General features: G+C 59.1%; 2 protein-coding genes across 3 annotated transcripts in view; one reads left to right on the top strand and one right to left on the bottom strand.

Annotated features, from left to right (window-relative positions):
• Positions 1–1,690: 1,690 nt before the first annotated feature.
• On the bottom strand, positions 1,691–15,748 carry PDZD11 (PDZ domain containing 11). Its single transcript, XM_040334456.1, has 6 exons — positions 15,552–15,748; positions 10,537–10,620; positions 10,319–10,375; positions 7,923–8,021; positions 5,589–5,649; positions 1,691–2,828 (listed from the first exon to the last, which is right to left on the bottom strand). The coding sequence occupies exons 1-6, from the start codon at positions 15,642–15,644 to the stop codon at positions 2,794–2,796; spliced, it is 429 nt and encodes a 142-aa protein (XP_040190390.1). The 5' UTR covers positions 15,645–15,748; the 3' UTR covers positions 1,691–2,793.
• Positions 15,749–15,966: 218 nt separating this feature from the next.
• The window catches only part of KIF4A (kinesin family member 4A), an 82,370-nt gene continuing 73,743 nt past the window's right edge, over positions 15,967–24,593 (top strand). For both annotated transcript variants that reach the window (XR_005745017.1, XM_040334455.1), the window contains exon 1: positions 15,967–16,071. The gene's annotated coding sequence lies outside the window, so the exon portion shown is untranslated. The remainder of the gene's footprint in view (positions 16,072–24,593) is intronic.

Here is a 24,593-nt window from a genome sequence, read left to right as displayed (position 1 = left end):
CGCTGGAGAGGTTGCACTGATGGGCGCTGGTGAGGCGGCACTGATGGGCGCTGGTGAGGCTGCACGGATGGGGCTGCAATGATTATCAGTGTACATGTGCCCTGTCAGCCGTGCTGATTATCGGCTCTCCTCACACAGAGACAGCATGTCAGTAAAGAAAATGCAGATAACCGGCAAGTTTGTTTACACTGTGATCAGCTGTGATTGGACGCGGCTGATCATATGGTAAAGTGCTGCTGTGATTGGCCCTTTACCTCAATCTCTGATCAGCTGCATCCCAAGGACTCGGGGGGGGGGGAGGATGGCGTGTTATAGGAGGACATCCCTGGCCCATCAGTGCAGCCTCACTGTTGCCGTCTTTCGGCTCCGGCGCGGTATTGAGGGGCCTTAGTGTATGCCATTATTTTGTGGTTGACAATAAAATCCTGGAAGCCGATTGGTCTCTGCACCAGATTTTCCACTCTCCGGTTTTGGTGAATCTCGGCGATTTCCTTTGTTTACTGATGAGCAGCAAGAGATCCAATCGTTACAAATCCATCGGTCATGTGACTTCTTCTTCCTGAATCTCTGTGTGAGACTTCCTGTCATAAAGACCGCCCCCTGCATCTCTCACTCCTTGTGCAGGGGGACTGCTCTTGTCTCCTCCCCCTCCTGTAGTGGGTGGAGCCTGCTGGCCTCCTCCCACAGCTCTGCTCTCTCTCCTTGTGCAGGGGGACTGGCCTTGTCTCCTCCCCCTCCTGTAGTTTTTCTGCAGTGGGTGGAGCCTGCTGGGCCCCTCCCACAGCTCTGCTTTCTCTCCTTGTGCAGGGAGACTGGTCTTGTCTCCATCCCTTCTGTAGTAGGTGGAGCCTGCTGGGCCCCTCCCACAGCTCTACTCTCTCTCTCTCCTTGTGCAGGGGGACTGGTCTCCGCCCCCTCCAATAGTGGGTGGAGCCTGCTGGGCCTGATATTGGCAGGTTCGCTCCCACTGTGATTTTACACAGCGAGCCCCAGATGTCCTCTGGCACCCGCCGATCACTCGGTACACAGGCAGAACGGCGATCTGTCAGGAGCTGGTCATGCTGGACGCTCACAGTTCACTCAGCTTTGTGTTACACTGAACCGCCTCTCAGCCAATCAGGTGCTCGGGTCTGTCACCTGATTGGCTGAAACGACAGGCGCTGTGATTGGACGCCTCTCAGGCATCCAATCATAGCAGAGGACGGGAAGAGAGGACAGGAGAAAACATTGAGCAGCGTGGAGGACATCACCGCCGTGACCCGCTGCCCCACCGAGACAGGCAAGTGACGGGGGCACACTGGCGGCCATTGACGGGGGGCACACTGGCGGCCATTGACGGGGGGGGCACACTGGCGGCCATTGACGGGGGCACACTGGCGGCCATTGACGGGGGCACACTGGCGGCCATTGATTGGGGGCCCCCCCCCCACTGCTAAAGCACCACCTTAACATTCATTACAGCCCACGAATAGTCAGCGCGGCACAATAACAGATCGCTCTGGCACAGCCGCAGTCACTTTCCTGTGACCGATCGGAAATTATCCGGCGCTGTGTCTGGGTATAAAATAACGCTCCAATAAAACGATTTCTTGTTCCAAAAAAACTTTATTTATAAGTTATAGAAATACATTCGTACCTCCTGTATGGAAAGGGATGAAGATGACCCCTCCCCCACATTATAATTAGTAGGGAGGAGTCTTAGTGTGAAGGGAGAGTCCCCACACATTATAATTAGTAGGGAGGAGTCTTAGTGTGAAGGGAGAGTCCCCCCACATTATAATTAGTAGGGAGGAGTCTTAGTGTGAAGGGAAAGTCCCCACACATTATAATTAGTAGGGAGGGGCCTTAGTGTGAAGGGAGAGTCCCCACACATTATAATTAGTAGGGAGGAGTCTTAGTGTGAAGGGAGAGTCCCCACACATTATAATTAGTAGGGAGGAGTCTTAGTGTGAAGGGAAAGTCCCCATACATTATAATTAGTAGGGAGGAGTCTTAGTGTGAAGGGAGAGTCCCCACACATTATAATTAGTAGGGAGGAGTCTTGGTGTGAAGGGAGAGTCCCCACACATTATAATTAGTAGGGAGGAGTCTTGGTGTGAAGGGAGAGTCCCCACACATTATAATTAGTAGGGAGGAGTCTTAGTGTGAAGGGAGAGTCCCCACACATTATAATTAGTAGGGAGGAGTCTTAGTGTGAAGGGAAAGTCCCCATACATTATAATTAGTAGGGAGGAGTCTTAGTGTGAAGGGAGAGTCCCCACACATTATAATTAGTAGGGAGGAGTCTTGGTGTGAAGGGAGAGTCCCCACACATTATAATTAGTAGGGAGGAGTCTTGGTGTGAAGGGAGAGTCCCCACACATTATAATTAGTAGGGAGGAGTCTTGGTGTGAAGGGAGAGTCCCCACACATTATAATTAGTAGGGAGGAGTCTTAGTGTGAAGGGAGAGTCCCCACACATTATAATTAGTAGGGAGGAGTCTTAGTGTGAAGGGAAAGTCCCCACACATTATAATTAGTAGGGAGGAGTCTTAGTGTGAAGGGAGAGTCCCCACACATTATAATTAGTAGGGAGGAGTCTTAGTGTGAAGGGAAAGTCCCCATAGAATGTTGTGTATTACAGATTTATAATGAACGGCTCAGCCTAAGAGATCCCAGAGACCGCCGTACCCCGAATATGAAGGGGTCTATGTATCTCCGGGGGGGAGGGGTCACAGGTAGGTGGTTAGAGTGATCCATCACATCCACGGCACCACCACCGCCGGCGCCGCCTTTCCACCGACAGATCAGGGGCTAGTGGACGGTTCTCTCCTTCTGCCGCTGATAGTCTGCGAAACAAAAAGGACACGCCTTAATTACACCGCTACTTACCGTATGGGAGCCCCGCCCTCACCGCTACTTACTGTATGGAGCCCCGCCCTCACCGCTACTTACTGTATGGAGCCCCGCCCTCACTACTTAATGTATGGAGCCCCGCCCTCACTACTTACTGTATGGGAGCCCCGTCCTCACCGCTACTTACTGTATGGAGCCCCGTCCTCACTACTTACTGTATGGGAGCCCCGCCCTCACCGCTACTTACTGTATGGGAGCCCCGCCCTCACCGCTACTTACTGTATGGAGCCCCGCCCTCACCGCTACTTACTGTATGGAGCCCCGCCCTCACCGCTACTTACTGTATGGAGCCCCGCCCTCACCGCTACTTACTGTATTGAGCCCCGCCCTCACCGCTACTTACTGTATGGGAAGTACAGAACCCCGCCCTCACTACTTACTGTATGGAGCCCCGCCCTCACCGCTACTTACTGTATGGAGCCCCGCCCTCACTACTACTACTACTACTTACTGTATGGAGCCCCGCCCTCACCGCTACTTACTGTATGGGAGCCCCGCCCTCACCGCTACTACTACTACTTACTGTATGGGAGCCCCGCCCTCACTACTACTTACTGTATGGGAGCCCCGCCCTCACCACTACTTACTGTATGGAGCCCCGCCCTCACCGCTACTTACTGTATGGGAGCCCCGCCCTCACCGCTACTACTACTACTTACTGTATGGGAGCCCCGCCCTCACTACTACTTACTGTATGGGAGCCCCGCCCTCACCACTACTTACTGTATGGAGCCCCGCCCTCACCGCTACTTACTGTATGGAGCCCCGCCCTCACCGCTACTACTTACTGTATGGGAGCCCCGCCCTCACCGCTACTACTTACTGTATGGGAGCCCCGCCCTCACTACTACTTACTGTATGGGAGCCCCGCCCTCACCACTACTTACTGTATGGAGCCCCGCCCTCACCGCTACTACTTACTGTATGGGAAGTACAGAGCCCCGCCCTCACTACTACTTACTGTATGGAGCCCGCCCTCACTACTACTTACTGTATGGGAAGTACAGAGCCCCGCCCTCACTACTACTTACTGTATGGAGCCCGCCCTCACTACTACTTACTGTATGGGAAGTACAGAGCCCCGCCCTCACTACTACTTACTGTATGGAGCCCGCCCTCACTACTACTTACTGTATGGGAAGTACAGAGCCCCGCCCTCACTACTACTTACTGTATGGAGCCCGCCCTCACTACTACTTACTGTATGGGAAGTACAGAGCCCCGCCCTCACTACTACTTACTGTATGGAGCCCGCCCTCACTACTACTTACTGTATGGAGCCCCGTCCTCACTACTACTTACTGTATGGGAAGTACAGAGCCCCGTCCTCACCGCTACTTACTGTATGGAGCCCCGCCCTCACCGCTACTTACTGTATGGAGCCCCGCCCTCACCGCTACTACTTACTGTATGGAGCCCCGCCCTCACCGCTACTACTTACTGTATGGAGCCCCGCCCTCACCACTACTTACTGTATGGAGCCCCGCCCTCACCGCTACTTACTGTATGGGAGCCCCGCCCTCACCGCTACTTACTGTATGGAGCCCCGCCCTCACCGCTACTACTTACTGTATGGGAAGTACAGAGCCCCGCCCTCACTACTACTTACTGTATGGAGCCCGCCCTCACTACTACTTACTGTATGGGAAGTACAGAGCCCCGCCCTCACTACTACTTACTGTATGGAGCCCCGTCCTCACTACTACTTACTGTATGGGAAGTACAGAGCCCCGCCCTCACTACTACTTACTGTATGGAGCCCCACCCTCACCGCTACTTACTGTATGGAGCCCCGCCCTCACCGCTACTTACTGTATGGAGCCCCGCCCTCACCGCTACTTACTGTATGGGAGCCGCCGCCCTCACTACTACTTACTGTATGGGAGCCCCGCACTCACCGCTACTACTTACTGTATGGAGCCCCGCCCTCACCGCTACTTACTGTATGGAGCCCCGCACTCACCGCTACTACTTACTGTATGGAGCCCCGCCCTCACCGCTACTTACTGTATGGAGCCCCGCCCTCACCGCTACTTACTGTATGGAGCCCCGCCCTCACTACTACTTACTGTATGGAGCCCGCCCTCACTACTACTTACTGTATGGAGCCCGCCCTCACTACTACCTACTGTATGGAGCCCCGTCCTCACTACTACCTACTGTATGGAGCCCCGTCCTCACTACTACTTACTGTATGGAGCCCCGTCCTCACCGCTACTTACTGTATGGAGCCCCGCCCTCACTGCTACTTACTGTATGGAGCCCCGCCCTCACTACTACTTACTGTATGGAGCCCGCCCTCACTACTACTTACTGTATGGAGCCCGCCCTCACTACTACCAACTGTATGGAGCCCCGTCCTCACTACTACTTACTGTATGGAGCCCCGTCCTCACCACTACTTACTGTATGGAGCCCCGCCCTCACTGCTACTTACTGTATGGAGCCCCGCCATCACCGCTACTTACTGTATGGAGCCCTGCCCTCACCGCTACTTACTGTATGGAGCCCCGCCCTCGCTACTACTTACTGTATGGAGCCCCGCCCTCACTACTACTTACTGTATGGGAGCCCCGCCCTCACTACTACTTACTGTATGGAGCCCCGTCAACTCGGCATTACTACTTACTGTATGGGAGCCCCGTACTCACCACTACTTACTGTATGGGAGCCCCGCCCTCACTACTACTTACTGTATGGGAAGTAGCGGACTTGCATGTAGATTTCTCTGGCAGTTTTCAAGATCTCCACAGCCTAATGACAGAGAAAACACATAAATGATGCCGCGTACCCGGAAGGTCTGTGAAAGTTCTACACATTAAGGTCTCAGTTCTGATTGGACTCCCAACACTGAAGGGGGCTCACTCTGTACCCCACGGGAACACGTCAGTCTGATGCTATTAAGGCAGAAGCCAATCACCTCGGCCATGTGATGTCATTTGTGCTGCCAGCCACCGGCTGGAAATGTCAGCTAATAAGACTGTAAATGAAAGCCAGGACCACCCACCCCTCACTGACCATTCCGACAGGCATTGGGGCCGATCTGAGGTCTGATGGCGCATGCACTGGGGCCCATCTGAGGTCTGACGGCGCATGCACTGGGGCCCATCTGAGGACTGACGGCGCATGCACTGGGGCCCATCTGAGGACTGACTGCGCATGCACTGGGGCCCATCTGAGGTCTGACGGCGCATGCACTGGGGCCCATATGAGGTCTGACGGCGCATGCACTGGGGCCCATCTGAGGTCTGACGGCGCATGCACTGGGGCCCCACCTTAGGTCTGACGGCGCATGCACTGGGGGCCATCTGAGGTCTGACGGCGCATGCACTGGGGCCCATCTGAGGTCTGACGGCGCATGCACTGGGGCCCATCTGAGGTCTGACGGCGCATGCACTGGGGCCCATCTGAGGACTGACGCCGCATGCACTGAGGGCCCATCTGAGGTCTGACGGCGCATGCACTGGGGGCCATCTGAGGTCTGATGGCGCATGCACTGGGGCCCATCTGAGGTCCGACGGCGCATGCACTGGGGGCCCATCTCAGGTCTGACGGCGCATGCACTGGGGGCCCATCTCAGGTCTGACGGCGCATGCACTGGGGGCCCATCTCAGGTCTGACGGCGCATGCACTGGGGCCCATCTGAGGTCTGATGGCGCATGCACTGGGGGCCCATCTGAGGTCTGACGGCGCATGCACTGGGGGCCCATCTGAGGTCTGATGGCGCATGCACTGGGGCCCATCTGAGGTCCGACGGCGCATGCACTGGGGGCCCATCTCAGGTCTGACGGCGCATGCACTGGGGGCCCATCTCAGGTCTGACGGCGCATGCACTGGGGGCCCATCTGAGGTCCGACGGCGCATGCACTGGGGGCCCATCTGAGGTCCGACGGCGCATGCACTGGGGGCCCATCTGAGGTCCGACGGCGCATGCACTGGGGGCGAATACACTGTCCCAAACCAAAGATTGCTCTTCATTTCCTGGAAATCTCCCCACAATCAGGGGAAATCCCTTCTCTACACGACTAGAAACAGAACAAGCGACCTCAGGGGGCGATTTCCTCCCCATTTCTTGGCTTTTCCTCACTCGTGTGACAGATGTGAGTAGAGGAGAGACGATCGGCTGCTCTCCTGACAGGGGGGGGTGTGCTAATTGTTTATCAGATCAGGGCCCCTCAGAACCACCAGGTATGCCACCCTAAAGCACCAGGGAAATGCCAATCAGTGCCCATCCCCAATGCCATCTATCGTTTTCAGCATATCAGTGCCCAACAGTGTCGCCTTTCAGTGCCACCCACGAGTACCCAGTGTCGCCTATCAGTGCCACCCATGAGTGTCAGTGCCCCCCCCCCCCCCCCGTATTGAAATGGTTAAAACGGTGGTTCACCCATAAAAACGACTTCCCCCTATTACACTGCCCCCCGCATTACAATACGAATATGCCATTCATTTTTTTTTGGCTGCTGTACATACCTGGGTACAGCTATTCACCCGTGTCCTCCAGGTTGCGAGTCCCGCGGGAGTGGGCGTTCCTACCATGGCGGTGATTGACGTTTTGACTAAAAAACGAGCTCCCCCCGTCGCGTAAGCAGCGTCACGACTGGCGAAAGGAGCCGAACTGCGAGTCGGCGCTATACTGCGCCTGCGCATCGCAGTTCGGCTCCTTTCGCCAGTCGTGACGTGGCTTACGCGACGGGGGGAGCTCGTTTTTTAGTCAAAACGTCAATCACCGCCATGGTAGGAACGCCCACTCCCGCGGGACTCGCAACCTGGAGGACACGGGTGAATAGCTGTACCCAGGTATGTACAGCAGCCAAAAAAAAATGAATGGCATATTCGTATTGTAATGCGGGGGGGCAGTGTAATAGGGGGAAGTCGTTTTTATGGGTGAACCACCGCTTTAAGGTGATATTATGAATCAGTGTGTGTTATGAAGGTCACATCTGAACACAGAAGGAAGAGGTAGGGGGTTTGTTAGTTCGGCTCCGGTGTAAGGCCCGTCTTGCGATTCCCCTCCCCCTCAGTACCTTGCTGTGCTCGATATCCTGGAAATCCACATTGTTGACGGTGAGCACCTGATCTCCTTCCTGTAGGCCGGCGCGGTGAGCGTCAGAGTCGGGGATAACCTGCACACAAAGACAAAGCGTTACAATAAATCTCCTCCGCTGACGCGAAGAGTCATAAAGCGGAACTCCGGGGGGGTCCAGAAGTAGGAGGAGCAGAGAGCACCGGGGGGAGAAACCCCAGAAGTAGGAGGAGCAGAGGGCACTGGGGGAGATCCCAGAAGTAGGAGGAGCAGAGAGCACCGGGGGGGGGGGAGACCCCAGAAGTAGGAGGAGCAGAGAGCACCAGGGGGGGGGACCCCAGAAGTAGGAGGAGCAGAGAGCACCGGGGGGGGGGGGGGGTAGGGAGACCCCAGAAGTAGGAGAAACAGAGAGCACCGGGGGGGCGGGGGGTCCAGAAGTAGGAGGAGCAGAGAGCACCGGGGAGAGACCCCAGAAGTAGGAGGAGCAGAGAGCACCGGGGGGAGACCCCAGAAGTAGGAGGAGCAGAGAGCACCGGGGGAGACCCCAGAAGTAGGAGGAGCAGAGAGCACCGGGGGGGGACCCCAGAAGTAGGAGGAGCAGAGAGCACCGGGGGGGGGGGAGACCCCAGAAGTAGGAGGGGCAGAGAGCACCGGGGGGAGAGACCCCAGAAGTAGGAGGAGCAGAGGGCACTGGGGGAGATCCCAGAATTAGGAGGGGCAGAGAGACCCCAGAAGTAGGAGGAGCAGAGAGCACCGGGGGGGGGGGAGATCCCAGAAGTAGGAGGAGCAGAGAGCACCGGGGGGGGGGCAGAGACCCCAGAAGTAGGAGGGGCAGAGAGACCCCAGAAGTAGGAGGAGCAGAGAGCACCGGGGGGGAGAGACCCCAGAAGTAGGAGGAGCAGAGAGCACCGGGGGAGAGAGACCCCAGAAGTAGGAGGAGCAGAGAGCACCGGGGGAGAGAGACCCCAGAAGTAGGAGGAGCAGAGAGCACCGGGGGGAGAGAGACCCCAGAAGTAGGAGGGGCAGAGAGCACCGGGGGGGGCCCAGAAGTAGGAGGGGCAGAGAGCACCGGGGGGAGACCCCAGAAGTAGGAGGGGCAGAGAGCACCGAGGGGAGACCCCAGAAGTAGGAGGGGCAGAGAGCACCGGGGGGAGACCCCAGAAGTAGGAGGGGCAGAGAGCACCGGGGGGAGAGAGACCCCAGAAGTAGGAGGAGCAGAGAGCACCGGGGGGGAGAGACCCCAGAAGTAGGAGGAGCAGAGAGCACCGGGGGGGAGAGACCCCAGAAGTAGGAGGAGCAGAGAGCACCGGGGGGAGAGAGACCCCAGAAGTAGGAGGAGCAGAGAGCACCGGGGGGGAGAGACCCCAGAAGTAGGAGGAGCAGAGAGCAGCAGGGGGGGGGAGAGACCCCAGAAGTAGGAGGAGCAGAGAGCACCGGGGGAGAGAGACCCCAGAAGTAGGAGGAGCAGAGGGCACCAGGGGGAGACCCCAGAAGTAGGAGGAGCAGAGGGCACCGGGGGGGGGGGGGGGGGGAGACCCAAGAAGTAGGAGGGGCAGAGAGCCCATAAGTAGGAGGGGCAGAGACCCCCCTAGAAGTAGGAGGAGCAGAGAGCACCGGGGGGGGACCCCAGAAGTAGGAGGGGCAGAGACCCCCAGGGGAGACCCCAGAAGTAGGAGGGGCAGAGACCCCAGAAGTAGGAGGAGCATAGAGCACAGGGGGAAGAGTAGACCCCAGAAGTAGGAGGGGCACAGAGCACCGGGGGGGAGACCCCAGAAGTAGGAGGGGCACAGAGCACAGGGGGAAGAGTAGACCCCAGAAGTAGGAGGGGCAGAGAGCACCGGGGTGAGACCCCAGAAGTAGGAGGAGCAGAGAGCACCGGGGGGGGGGGGGGAGACCCCAGAAGTAGGAGGGGCACAGAGCACCGGGGGGAAGACCCCAGAAGTAGGAGGAGCAGAAAGCACCGGGGGGGAGACCCCAGAAGTAGGAGGAGCAGAGAGCACCGGGGGGAGAGAGACCCCAGAAGTAGGAGGAGCAGAGAGCCCTGGGGGGGGAGACACCAGAAGTAGGAGGGGCAGAGAGCACCGGGGGGGGGGGGAGAGACCCCAGAAGTAGGAGGGGCAGAGAGCCCTGGGGGGGGGGGGAGACACCAGAAGTAGGAGGGGCAGAGAGCACCAGGGGGGACCCCAGAAGTAGGAGGGGCAGAGAGCACCGGGGGGGGAGACAAGAAGTAGGAGGGGCAGAGAGCACCGGGGGGGGGGACCCCAGAAGTTGGAGGGGCAGAGACCCCAGAAGTAGGAGGAGCAGAGAGCACCGCGAGTGCTCCTATCCCAGAAGAGAGGTGAGGCAGGGATCCCTCCCGATTGGACGGACACCTCCCCACCTCTGAATAGGACTTACCTTAGAGATGAAGATCCCGAGCTGAGACGCCTTCCCTCCTCGGATATTGAATCCCAACTACAAATACAGAATGACAAAGAATGGTGAGAAAGATTGCACCCCCCCCCAACTCCTGTGTGACCCCCCCAACTAATCCTCACCACACAGATCTATGGGGGCCCCCCAGGTATGAAGGACACACCCCCTCCCCCCACTACGGGCTTCTCATTGGGACTCACCTGAGCTCCAGGAGGTTTCTTCAGCAGGATGGAGCGGGGGAGGAAACGCGTCAGCTCGTTGTTGTAATCTGAGCTGTACACTCTCTGCGGAGACAACCAACCATCAATCACTGAACCCCGATATCTGACCCCCCCAACACTCACTGAACCCCGATATCTGCCCCCCCCACATCAATCACTGAACCCCGACATCTGACCCCCCCCCCCAACATCACTCACTGAACCCCGACATCTGACCCCCCCCCCCAACATCACTCACTGAACCCCGACATCTGCCCCCCCCCCAACACTCACTGAACCCCGACATCTGACCCCCCCCCAACATCAATCACTGAACCCCGACATCTGACCCCCCCCAACACTCACTGAACCCCGACATCTACCCCCCCCCCCAACATCTGACCAAATGTAATCCCCCCCCAACATCAATCACTGAACCCCGACATCTGACCCCCCCCCAACATCACTCACTGAACCCCGACATCTGACCCCCCCCCAACACTCACTGAACCCCGACATCTGACCCCCCCCCCCAACATCACTCACTGAACCCCGACATCTGACCCCCCCCCAACACTCACTGAACCCCGACATCTAACCCCCCCCCCAACATCTGACCAAATGTAATCCCCCCCCAACATCAATCACTGAACCCCGACATCTGACCCCCCCCAACATCACTCACTGAACCCCGACATCTGCCCCCCATCAATCACTGAACCCCGATATCTGACACCCCCCCATCAATCACTGAACCCCGACATCTGACCCCCCCCAACATCACTCACTGAACCCCGACATCTGACCCCCCCATCAATCACTGAACCCCGACATCTGACACCCCCCATATCAATCACTGAACCCCGACATCTGACCCCCCCCAACATCACTCACTGAACCCCGACATCTGACCCCCCCATCAATCACTGAACCCCGACATCTGACACCCCCCATATCAATCACTGAACCCCGACATCTGACCACCCCCCCCCCCCACATCAATCACTGAACCCCGACATCTGACCCCCACATCACTCACTGAACCCCGATATCTGACCCCCCCAACATCACTCACTGAACCCCGACATCTAACCCCTCCCCCCAACATCTGACCAAATGTACCCCCCCCCCCCAACATCAATCACTGAACCCCGACATCTGACCCCCCCCCCCAACACTCACTGAACCCCGACATCTGACACCCCCCATCAATCACTGAACCCCGACATCTGACCCCCCCCCCCCAACATCACTCACTGAACCCCGACATCTGACCAGATCTACCCCCCATATCAATCACTGAACCCTGACATCTGACCCCCCCAACATCACTCACTGAACCCCGACATCTGACACCCCCCCATCAATCACTGAACCCCGACATCTGACCCCCCCCCATCAATCACTGAACCCCGACATCTGACCCCCAACATCAATCACTGAACCCCGACATCTGACCCCCCCCATCAATCACTGAACCCCGACATCTGACCCCCCCCCCCCAACATCACTCACTGAACCCCGACATCTGACCCCCCCAACATCACTCACTGAACCCCGACATCTGACCCCCCCAACATCAATCACTGAACCCCGACATCTGACCCCCCCAACATCAATCACTGAACCCCGACATCTGACCCCCAACATCAATCACTGAACCCCGACATCTGACCCCCCCATCAATCACTGAACCCCGACATCTGACCCCCCCAACATCACTCACTGAACCCCGACATCTAACCCCTCCCCCCAACATCTGACCAAATGTAGAAAACATCCCCCCCCAACATCAATCACTGAACCCCGACATCTGACCCCCCCCCCAACACTAACTGAACCCCGACATCTGACACCCCCCATCAATCACTGAACCCCGACATCTGACCCCCCCCCAACATCACTCACTGAACCCCGACATCTGACCCCCCCAACATCACTCACTGAACCCCGACATCTGACCCCCCCAACATCAATCACTGAACCCCGACATCTGACCCCCCCAACATCAATCACTGAACCCCGACATCTGACCCCCAACATCAATCACTGAACCCCGACATCTGACCCCCCCAACATCAATCACTGAACCCCGACATCTGACCCCCCCAACATCACTCACTGAACCCCAACATCTGACACCCCCCCAACATCACTCACTGAACCCCGACATCTGACCCCCCCATCAATCACTGAACCCCGACATCTGACCCCCCCCACCCCCAACATCACTCACTGAACCCCGACATCTGACCAGATCTACCCCCCCATATCAATCACTGAACCCTGACATCTGACCCCCCCAACATCACTCACTGAACCCCGACATCTGACACCCCCCCATCAATCACTGAACCCCGACATCTGACCCCCCCATCAATCACTGAACCCCGACATCTGACCCCCAACATCAATCACTGAACCCCGACATCTGACCCCCCCATCAATCACTGAACCCCGACATCTGACCCCCCCATCAATCACTGAACCCCGACATCTGACCCCCAACATCAATCACTGAACCCCGACATCTGCCCCCCCCATCAATCACTGAACCCCGACATCTGACCCCCCCATCAATCACTGAACCCCGACATCTGACCCCCAACATCAATCACTGAACCCCGACATCTGACCCCCCCATCAATCACTGAACCCCGACATCTGACCCCCCCCCCAACATCAATCACTGAACCCCGACATCTGACCCCCCCCCAACATCAATCACTGAACCCCGACATCTGACCCCCCCCCCCCAACATCACTCGTTGAACCCCAATATCTGCCCCCCCCCCCCAACATCAATCACTGAACCCTGACATCTGACACCCCCCATCAATCACTGAACCCCGATATCTGACACCCCCCATCAATCACTGAACCCCGATATCTGACCCCCACATCACTCACTGAACCCCGACATCTGACCCCCAACATCAATCACTGAACCCCGACATCTGACCCCCACATCACTCACTGAACCCCGACATCTGACCCCCACATCACTCACTGAACCCCAATATCTGACCCCCCCCCAACATCAATCACTGAACCCCGACATCTGACCCCCCCCCCAACATCAATCACTGAACCCCGACATCTGACCCCCAACATCAATCACTGAACCCCGACATCTGACCCCCCCCCCAACATCACTCGTTGAACCCCAATATCTGACCCCCCCCCCAACATCAATCACTGAACCCTGACATCTGACACCCCCCATCAATCACTGAACCCCGATATCTGACACCCCCCATCAATCACTGAACCCCGATATCTGACCCCCACATCACTCACTGAACCCCGACATCTGACCCCCACATCACTCACTGAACCCCAATATCTGACCCCCCCCAACATCAATCACTGAACCACGACATCTGACCCCCCCCAACATCAATCACTGAACCCCGACATCTGACCCCCCCCCCCAACATCAATCACTGAACCCCGACATCTGACCCCCAACATCAATCACTGAACCCCGACATCTGAACCCCCCCCCAACATCACTCGTTGAACCCCAATATCTGACCCCCCCCCCAACATCAATCACTGAACCCCGACATCTGACCCCCCCCCCATCACTCACTGAACCCCGACCCCCCCACATCACTCACTGAACCCCGACATCTGACCCCCCCCAACATCACTCACTGAACCCCGACCCCCCCACATCACTCACTGAACCCCGACATCTGACACCCCCCCCCCAACATCACTCACTGAACCCCGACCCCCCCACATCACTCACTGAACCCCGACATCTGACCCCCCCCCCCCAACATCACTCACTGAACCCCGACATCTGACCCCCCCCAACATCACTCACTGAACCCCGACATCTGACCAGATCTATCCCCCATCAATCACTGAACCCCGACATCTGACCCCCCCCACATCAATCAATGAAACCCCGACATCTGACACCCCCCCCAACATCACTCACTGAACCCCGACATCTGCCCCCCCCCCCCATCAATCACTGAACCCCGACATCTGACCAGATCTACCCCTCCCATCACTCACTGAACCCCGACATCTGACCCCCCCCCCACCATCCATCTCTGAACCCCGACATCTGACACTGAGGAGATCTAACAAACATCATTCCCCATCAGTTTTTTCTGCCATCTGTGTCCCCACTGAGAAGATTGCCGTTCACTTCCTGTCCCATAGCCACAACAGGAAGTGAGAGGAAATCCCTTCCAATCATCTGACTGCTGTGCAAGTCAATCACAGTGGTCCGCTTCCCTGCATTAAAGCCTTCCAAGTGTCCTCATAGGGAGATTTCCCTTCACTTCCTGTTCCACAGCCAAAACAGGAAGTGAGAGGGAATCCCAGAACTGGTGTCCCTCCATTGGGGAGATTTCCCCCTCACTTCCTGTCCCACAGCCAAAACAGGAAGTGAGAGGGAATCCCAGAACTGGTGTCCCTCCATTGGGGAGATTTCCCCTTGCTTCCTGTCCCACAGCTAAAACAGGAAGTGAGAGGGAATCCCAGAACTGGTGTCCCTCCATTGGGGAGATTTCCCCTCGCTTCCTGTCCCACAGCCAAAACAGTAAGTGAGAGGGAATCCCAGAACTGGTGTCCCTCCATTGGGGGAGATTTCCCCTCACTTCCTGTCCCACAGCCAAAACAGGAAGTGAGAGGGAATCCCAGAACTGGTGTCCCTCCATTGGGGAGATTTCCCCTCGCTTCCTGTCCCACAGCTAAAACAGGAAGTGAGAGGGAATCCCAGAACTGGTGTCCCTCCATTGGGGAGATTTCCCCTCGCTTCCTGTCCCACAGCCAAAACAGGAAGTGAGAGGGAATCCCAGAACTGGTGTCCCTCCATTGGGGAGATTTCCCCTCGCTTCCTGTCCCACAGCCAAAACAGGAAGTGAGAGGGAATCCCAGAACTGGTGTCCCTCCATTGGGGAGATTTCCCCCTTCACTTTAAGCCCCTCCCCCTACTTGAATTGGGCGGAGTCCCAATGTATGAGATTTACAGATCCCCTCCCCCTCCTCACCTCCTGAAGGGGGATCCAGGCCGGGGGGTTCTCATAGGGGGGCAGGAAGACCACAGGGTACGTGTAATCCTCGTAGGTAGGTCGCCCCTCCATCCCTACACAGACCAACGGCAGCCCAGCACTCACAGGACCCCCGGTGACACCATCACAAAACTTCCTCTCAGCTACTTCCGGTCCCCAGCACAGACCAGGAAGTGACGTCAGTGGGCGGAAAAAATACAGAGTAACCAGCGAACCCCCCCCCCCTAAAAAATATGATTTCCCCTCCATGAGGTAGTTCGGTGTAAAGTCCGGGGTGACACCGGTGTGCGCCCCGCCAGGCATGTAGGCTGGCAGGGTGCCCTTGACAAAGATGGCCGCCGAATTTGGCGTCCTCCCCGCCCTCTCCATGACGTGACGTGTCTACGGCCTCTTGGTGTGGTGACGTCGGCAGGATTTCATTGGCCGTTTCCGATTTTAAATCTTGGCGGTAGTAGGAAGCGAGAGCGGCCCAGTTCTGAGGAGACGCGGACCGGGGACGGTGAGTGGTGAGCGCCGCCCGGGACCCAGGAGGGGGCATAGCGGGGGAAGAGCGTGTGCCGGGCCGGAGCTGAGGGGAAATGTCTCCCCTGCGGGGGATTGGGCAGTATTTTCCGTACCTCCCTGACCCGGGGTGACCCCATTAGAAACAATAAAGAGGACCTGTCATGTCTGATATGAGGGCCCCCGGAGGTGTATTGGGTGACCCCCCCCCCCCCAGGAGGAGAATTGGGTGACCCCCCCCCCCCAGGAGGTGTATTGGGTGACCCCCCCCCCAGGAGGTGTATTGGGTGACCCCCCCCCCAGGAGGTGTATTGGGTGACCCCCCCCCCCAGGAGGTGTATTGGGTGACCCCCCCCCCCAGGAGGAGAATTGGGTGACCCCCCCCCCAGGAGGAGAATTGGGTGACCCCCCCCCAGGAGGAGAATTGGGGTGACCCCCCCCCCCCAGGAGGTGTATTGGGTGACCCCCCCCCCAGGAGGAGAATTGGGTGACCCCCCCCCAGGAGGTGTATTGGGTGACCCCCCCCCCCCCCAGGAGGTGTATTGGGTGACCCCCCCCCCCCAGGAGGTGTATTGGGTGACCCCCCCCCCCCAGGAGGAGAATTGGGTGACCCCCCCCCAGGAGGAGAATTGGGTGACCCCCCCCCCCCCCAGGAGGAGAATTGGGTGACCCCCCCCCCAGGAGGAGAATTGGGTGCCCCCCCCCCAGGAGGTGTATTGGGTGACCCCCCCCCCCCAGGAGGTGTATTGGGTGACCCCCCCCCCCCCAGGAGGTGTATTGGGTGACCCCCCCCCAGGAGGTGTATTGGGTGACCCCTCCCCCCAGGAGGTGTATTGGGTGACCCCCCCCCCCAGGAGGTGTATTGGGTGACCCCCCCCCCCCAGGAGGTGTATTGGGTGACCCCCCCCCCAGGAGGAGAATTGGGTGCCCCCCCCCCAGGAGGTGTATTGGGTGACCCCCCCCCAGGAGGTGTATTGGGTGACCCCCCCCCCCCAGGAGGTGTATTGGGTGACCCCCCCCCCAGGAGGAGAATTGGGTGACCCCCCCCCAGGAGGAGAATTGGGTGACCCCCCCCCCCCAGGAGGAGAATTGGGTGACCCCCCCCCCAGGAGGAGAATTGGGTGACCCCCCCCCAGGAGGTGTATTGGGTGACCCCCCCCCCCCCAGGAGGTGTATTGGGTGACCCCCCCCCCCAGGAGGTGTATTGGGTGACCCCCCCCCCCAGGAGGTGTATTGGGTGACCCCCCCCAGGAGGTGAATTGGGTGACCCCTCCCCCAGGAGGTGTATTGGGTGACCCCCCCCCCCAGGAGGTGTATTGGGTGACCCCCCCCCCCAGGAGGAGAATTGGGTGCCCCCCCCCCCCAGGAGGAGAATTGGGTGACCCCCCCCCCCCAGGAGGTGTATTGGGTGACCCCCCCCCCAGGAGGAGAATTGGGTGACCCCCCCCCCCCCAGGAGGAGAATTGGGTGACCCCCCCCCCAGGAGGTGTATTGGGTGACCCCCCCCCCCCCAGGAGGTGTATTGGGTGGCCCCCCCCCCCCAGGAGGTGTATTGGGTGACCCCCCCCCCCAGGAGGTGTATTGGGTGACCCCCCCAGGAGGAGAATTGGGTGACCCCTCCCCCCAGGAGGTGTATTGGGTGACCCCCCCCCCCAGGAGGTGTATTGGGTGACCCCCCCCCCCGGAGGAGAATTGGGTGACCCCCCCCCAGGAGGTGTATTGGGTGACCCCCCCCCAGGAGGTGTATTGGGTGACCCCCCCCCCCCAGGAGGTGTATTGGGTGACCCCCCCCAGGAGGTGTATTGGGTGACCCCCCCCCCAGGAGGTGTATTGGGTGACCCCCCCCCCCCAGGAGGTGTATTGGGTGACCCCCCCCCCCAGGAGGTGTATTGGGTGACCCCCCCAGGAGGTGTATTGGGTGACCCCCCCCCCCCCCCCCCAGGAGGTGTATTGGGGGACCCCCCCCAGGAGGTGTATTGGGTGACCCCCCCCCCCCCAGGAGGTGTATTGGGTGACCCCCCCCCCCAGGAGGTGTATTGGGTGACCCCCCCCCCCAGGAGGAGAATTGGGTGACCCCCCCCCAGGAGGTGTATTGGGTGACCCCCCCCCCCCCGGAGGAGAATTGGGTGACCCCCCCCCCCCCAGGAGGTGTATTGGGTGACCCCCCCCCCCAGGAGGTGTATTGGGTGACCCCCCCCAGGAGGTGTATTGGGTGACCCCCCCCCCAGGAGGTGTATTGGGTGACCCCCCCCCCCCCAGGAGGTGTATTGGGTGACCCCCCCAGGAGGTGTATTGGGTGACCCCCCCCCCCCCCAGGAGGTGTATTGGGTGACCCCCCCCAGGAGGTGTATTGGGTGACCCCCCCCCCCCAGGAGGTGTATTGGGTGACCCCCCCCCCCAGGAGGTGTATTGGGTGACCCCCCCCAGGAGGAGAATTGGGTGACCCCCCCCCCAGGAGGTGTATTGGGTGACCCCCCCCCCCCCCCCCGGAGGAGAATTGGGTGACCCCCCCCCCCCAGGAGGTGTATTGGGTGACCCCCCCCCCCAGGAGGTGTATTGGGTGACCCCCCCCAGGAGGTGTATTGGGTGACCCCCCCCCCCAGGAGGTGTATTGGGTGACCCCCCCCCCCCAGGAGGTGTATTGGGTGACCCCCCCAGGAGGTGTATTGGGTGACCCCCCCCCCCCCCCAGGAGGTGTATTGGGTGACCCCCCCCAGGAGGTGTATTGGGTGACCCCCCCCCCCCCCAGGAGGTGTATTGGGTGACCCCCCCCCCCCCAGGAGGTGTATTGGGTGACCCCCCCCCCCCCCAGGAGGTGTATTGGGTGACCCCCCCCAGGAGGTGTATTGGGTGACCCCCCCCAGGAGGTGTATTGGGTGACCCCCCCCAGGAGGTGTATTGGGTGACCCCCCCCAGGAGGTGTATTGGGTGACCCCCCCCAGGAGGTGTATTGGGTGACCCCCCCCAGGAGGTGAATTGGGTGACCCCCCCCCCCAGGAGGAGAATTGGGTGACCCCCCCCCCCCAGGAGGAGAATTGGGTGACCCCCCCCCCCCAGGAGGAGAATTGGGTGACCCCCCCCCCCCCAGGAGGAGAATTGGGTGACCCCCCCCCCCCAGGAGGAGAATTGGGTGACCCCCCCCCCCAGGAGGAGAATTGGGTGACCCCCCCCCCCAGGAGGAGAATTGGGTGACCCCCCCCCCCCAGGAGGAGAATTGGGTGCCCCCCCCCCAGGAGGAGAATTGGGTGACCCCCCCCCCAGGAGGAGAATTGGGTGCCCCCCCCCCCCAGGAGGAGAATTGGGTGACCCCCCCCCCCAGGAGGAGAATTGGGTGACCCCCCCCCCAGGAGGAGAATTGGGTGACCCCCCCCCCCCCCAGGAGGAGAATTGGGTGACCCCCCCCCAGGAGGAGAATTGGGTGACCCCCCCCCAGGAGGAGAATTGGGTGACCCCCCCCCAGGAGGAGAATTGGGTGACCCCCCCCAGGAGGAGAATTGGGTGACCCCCCCCCAGGAGGAGAATTGGGTGACCCCCCCCAGGAGGAGAATTGGGTGACCCCCCCCCAGGAGGAGAATTGGGTGACCCCCCCCAGGAGGAGAATTGGGTGACCCCCCCCAGGAGGAGAATTGGGTGACCCCCCCCCCAGGAGGAGAATTGGGTGACCCCCCCCCCAGGAGGAGAATTGGGTGACCCCCCCCCCAGGAGGAGAATTGGGTGACCCCCCCCCCAGGAGGAGAATTGGGTGACCCCCCCCCCAGGAGGAGAATTGGGTGACCCCCCCCCAGGAGGAGAATTGGGTGACCCCCCCCCCAGGAGGAGAATTGGGTGACCCCCCCCCCAGGAGGAGAATTGGGTGACCCCCCCCCCAGGGGGAGAATTGGGGGACCCCCCCCCCAGGAGGAGAATTGGGTGACCCCCCCAGGAGGAGAATTGGGTGACCCCCCCCCCCAGGAGGAGAATTGGGTGACCCCCCCCCCCCCCAGGAGGAGAATTGGGTGACCCCCCCCCCCCCAGGAGGAGAATTGGGTGACCCCCCCCCCCCAGGAGGAGAATTGGGTGACCCCCCCAGGAGGAGAATTGGGTGACCCCCCCCAGGAGGAGAATTGGGTGACCCCCCCCAGGAGGAGAATTGGGTGACCCCCCCCGGAGGAGAATTGGGTGACCCCCCCCGGAGGAGAATTGGGTGACCCCCCCCGGGAGGAGAATTGGGTGACCCCCCCCGGAGGAGAATTGGGTGACCCCCCCCGGAGGAGAATTGGGTGACCCCCCCCAGGAGGAGAATTGGGTGACCCCCCCCCCCCAGGAGGAGAATTGGGTGACCCCCCCCCCCAGGAGGAGAATTGGGTGACCCCCCCCCCAGGAGGAGAATTGGGTGACCCCCCCCCCAGGAGGAGAATTGGGGGACCCCCCCCCCCAGGAGGAGAATTGGGTGACCCCCCCCCCAGGAGGAGAATTGGGTGACCCCCCCCCCAGGAGGAGAATTGGGTGACCCCCCCCCCAGGAGGAGAATTGGGTGACCCCCCCCCCCCCCCAGGAGGAGAATTGGGTGACCCCCCCCCCCCAGGAGGAGAATTGGGTGACCCCCCCCCCCAGGAGGAGAATTGGGTGCCCCCCCCCCCCAGGAGGAGAATTGGGTGACCCCCCCCAGGAGGAGAATTGGGTGACCCCCCCCCCCCCAGGAGGAGAATTGGGTGACCCCCCCCCCCCCCAGGAGGAGAATTGGGTGACCCCCCCCCCCCCAGGAGGAGAATTGGGTGACCCCCCCAGGAGGAGAATTGGGTGACCCCCCCCAGGAGGAGAATTGGGTGACCCCCCCCAGGAGGAGAATTGGGTGACCCCCCCCGGAGGAGAATTGGGTGACCCCCCCCGGAGGAGAATTGGGTGACCCCCCCCGGAGGAGAATTGGGTGACCCCCCCCGGAGGAGAATTGGGTGACCCCCCCCAGGAGGAGAATTGGGTGACCCCCCCCCCCCCCAGGAGGAGAATTGGGTGACCCCCCCCCCCAGGAGGAGAATTGGGTGACCCCCCCCCCCCAGGAGGAGAATTGGGTGACCCCCCCCCCCAGGAGGAGAATTGGGTGACCCCCCCCCAGGAGGAGAATTGGGTGACCCCCCCCCCCCAGGAGGAGAATTGGGTGACCCCCCCCCCCCCAGGAGGAGAATTGGGTGACCCCCCCCCCCAGGAGGAGAATTGGGTGACCCCCCCCCCCAGGAGGAGAATTGGGTGACCCCCCCCCCCCAGGAGGAGAATTGGGTGACCCCCCCCCCCCCAGGAGGAGAATTGGGGGACCCCCCCCCCCCAGGAGGAGAATTGGGTGACCCCCCCCCCCCAGGAGGAGAATTGGGTGACCCCCCCCCAGGAGGAGAATTGGGTGACCCCCCCCCCCCCGGAGGTGTATTGGGTGACCCCCCCCCCCCCCCGGAGGAGAATTGGGTGACCCCCCCCCCCCGGAGGTGTATTGGGTGACCCCCCCCCCCGGAGGTGTATTGGGTGACCCCCCCAGGAGGAGAATTGGGTGACCCCCCCAGGAGAAGAATTGGGTGACCCCCCCAGGAGAAGAATTGGGTGACGAAAGCAATTGTGGGTGGGACAAGAGTTGTCCCTGGAGAGTAAAAATAAGGGGCCGGGATTATCGGTATAAAAACTTTATTGATGAAACAAAGGTACACACACTATAGGTTTCTTTATATGTAAGAAAACCTTCTATCCAATTAGGAGCCGATCTTCTCTCTACCCGACCGAGGGAAGAAAGTGATCTGCAGTAAATAGAAAGGCGGAGCCCAAGCCGGGGGGGGGGGGGGGGGGGGTGGGTCTTCGTTCTCCAGCTATAGAGAGAGGAGGAATGTATCCGGAGACTCTTATTGGCTGTCTATTGATGTTTGGTTGCAGAGTTCCAACCGCAAATGGAATCAACCAAGTACAAAGTTCTGTCCGCAACTTGATAGCGAGATCCGGGGTGCCCACTGACGTTACTGGGCGCTTAAAGCGGGGCATACAACGCCGTACGCGAATGAAAATTTTATATATATATTCCCCCCCCCCCCCCACACACATTTGGAGCTTTATTTTGGTGGCATTTGATCACCTCTGTTTTTTTTTTTTTATTATTTTTTTTATTTATTTCTTTTGTTATAAAATGTTGCAAATGGGTAATTTTCTCCTCCTTTGTACGCCAATGAGGCTGCACTAATGGGTGGCAGTGATGGGCACTAATGGGTGGCAGTGATGGGCACTGATAAGTTACTGATTATTTATTTTTTTATGGACACTGCGCCGGTCCTGAGGAGCTGCGGGCGGGAGTTTTTTTTAGGCAAGGCCACAGCTTCAGGCCTCGTCTGCGGTGTCTGGCCTTACGGCAGGGCTCGACAAATCCCGGGCGCCATGGCGACTAGAAATAGTGTCCTGGCGACTTGGCTTGGAAGGGGCTGGTGCCCTCTGGTGGTGGCCGTTGGTATTACAAGTTAAGCATTACAAGTTAAACAGCAATTCTAATGTCATTTTTCACTATTTTCACTGCCATCTTCTTCCCTCTAATTAGAACCCCCAAACATTTATATATATTTTTTATCCTAACACCCTAGAGAATAAAATGGCGATCGTTGCAATACTTTCTGTCACGCCGTATTTGCGCAGCGGTCTTGCAAGCGCACTTTTTTTGGGGAAAAAATTACACTTTTTTTTTAATTAAAAAATAAGACAACAGTAAAGTTATCCCCATTTTTTTTTTTAATAATACGAAAGATAATGTTACGCCGAGTAAATTGATACCCAACATGTCGCGCTTCAAAATTACGCCCGCTCGTGGAATGGCGTCAAACTTTTACCCTTTAAAACTTTTACCCTTTAAAATCTCCATAGGCGACGTTTAAAAAACTCTACAGGTTGCATGTTTTGAGCTACAGAGGTCTAGGGCTAGAATTATTGCTCTCGCTCTACCAATCGCGGCGATACCTCACATGTGTGGTTTGAACATGGTTTACATATGCGGTCGCTGCTCACGTATGCGTTTGCTTCTGCGCGCGAGCTCGTCGGGACGTGGCGCGTTTTCTGGCTCCTAACTTTTTTAGCTGGCTCCGAGATTCCAAGCAAATTTGTCAAACCCTGCCTTATGGCCCTTTTTCCGGGTTTGCGGCTGACTGACTTCTCCCCTGCACATCCCGGAGAGGCCACCAAGGCAGGAGAGTCAGTTAAGAGGGTCCGCACCCGGTAGCAGGAGGACTCCGGCCCTGAGGAGCTGCGGGCAGGGTTTTTTTTGGGCGAGGCTTCAGCCCAGTCCATGCCGGCCCGGGATTGCGACTGACTTCTCTCCTCTACACCCCGGAGAGGCGATCAAGACAGGAGGGTCGTTTGTGAGGGTCTGCACCCGGTAATTGGAGGATTCTTGGCGCCGGTCCTGGGGGGGTCACCCAATTCTCCTCCTGTGGAGAAAATTTTTATTGATTTGACTAGGGTTGTCCCGATACCAGTATCGGGAGTATAAGTACTCCCGCAAATACCCCGATGCCTAAATAGAATACTTGCCCCCCGTCGCCGCCGTATATCGCAAATCTGCCGCTGCCGCGTTGATCACCATGCAGCGAACATTACAGGCACCTTTGGTTTGAATAGCTGTTTGCCCGCCGCGCCGTGTATAGACACTCCCCCCTTGGACGGATCTGTCCAATCCCGAGCAAGGGGGAGTGTCCTTTACACGGCGTGGCAGGGAAAATGGCTATTTAAACGAAAGCTGTCTGTAATGTTCGCCGCACGGTGATTAACGCGGCGGCATCATCATTGGGTATGGGGGGCATGGCTGCATATGTTTGGGGACATGGCTGGATATATGATGGGGGACATGGCTGGATATATGATGGGGGGGGGGGGGGGGACATGGCTGGATATATGATGGGGGGACATGGCTGGATATATGATGGGGGGACATGGCTGGATATATGATGGGGGGACATGGCTGGATATATGATGGGGGGACATGGCTGGATATATGATGGGGGGGACATGGCTGGATATATGATGGGGGGGGGACATGGCTGGATATATGATGGGGGGGGGGACATGGCTGGATATATGATGGGGAGGGGGGGGGACATGGCTGGATATTTGATGGGGAGGGGGGGGGACATGGCTGGATATTTGATGGGGGGACATGGCTGGATATCTGGATATATGATGGGGGGGGGACATGGCTGGATATATGATGGGGGGGACATGGCTGCATTTAGGGTTGCTGCGGAATCAGTCACAGCATCAGGAAAGACCGCGGCTTCGGCCTAGCTCCGGAGCCGCGGCCATCTTGGTACACCCATCGCGGCGTCTCTCCTCTGTTAACGCCCAAAGAGGAGGTGGGGGTCCGCTCGTGGGACACACACCGCTCTGGTGTCTGTACTACGGGGGGCAGGGGGGGGGGGTGTCTATACTGGAGGGAGAGGGGGTCTGTACTGAGGGGGGGTGACACCATTTTTTTGCACCAGTGCCACCTGCCAGTAACCATACCGGCGCCACCATCCAGTGCCATTTGCCAAT

The sequence above is a fragment of the Rana temporaria genome (assembly GCF_905171775.1).
Source record: "Rana temporaria chromosome 9 unlocalized genomic scaffold, aRanTem1.1 chr9f, whole genome shotgun sequence".
Lineage (NCBI taxonomy): Eukaryota > Metazoa > Chordata > Amphibia > Anura > Ranidae > Rana > Rana temporaria.
The sequence above is the reverse complement of the archived record's forward strand: the minus strand, read 5'-3'. Positions and strand labels throughout refer to the sequence as shown.

Excerpts from the sequence above, each read along its gene's own strand:
- PDZD11 (XM_040334456.1), bottom strand. The coding sequence starts at position 15,644 with ATGGAGGGGCGACCTACCTACGAGGATTACACGTACCCTGTGGTCTTC. Across the intron at positions 10,376-10,536 it reads AGAAACCTCCTGGAGCTCAG|TTGGGATTCAATATCCGAGG; the intron begins GTGAGTCCCAAT and ends CTGTATTTGTAG. Across the intron at positions 8,022-10,318 it reads TCGGGATCTTCATCTCTAAG|GTTATCCCCGACTCTGACGC; the intron begins GTAAGTCCTATT and ends CTTTGTGTGCAG.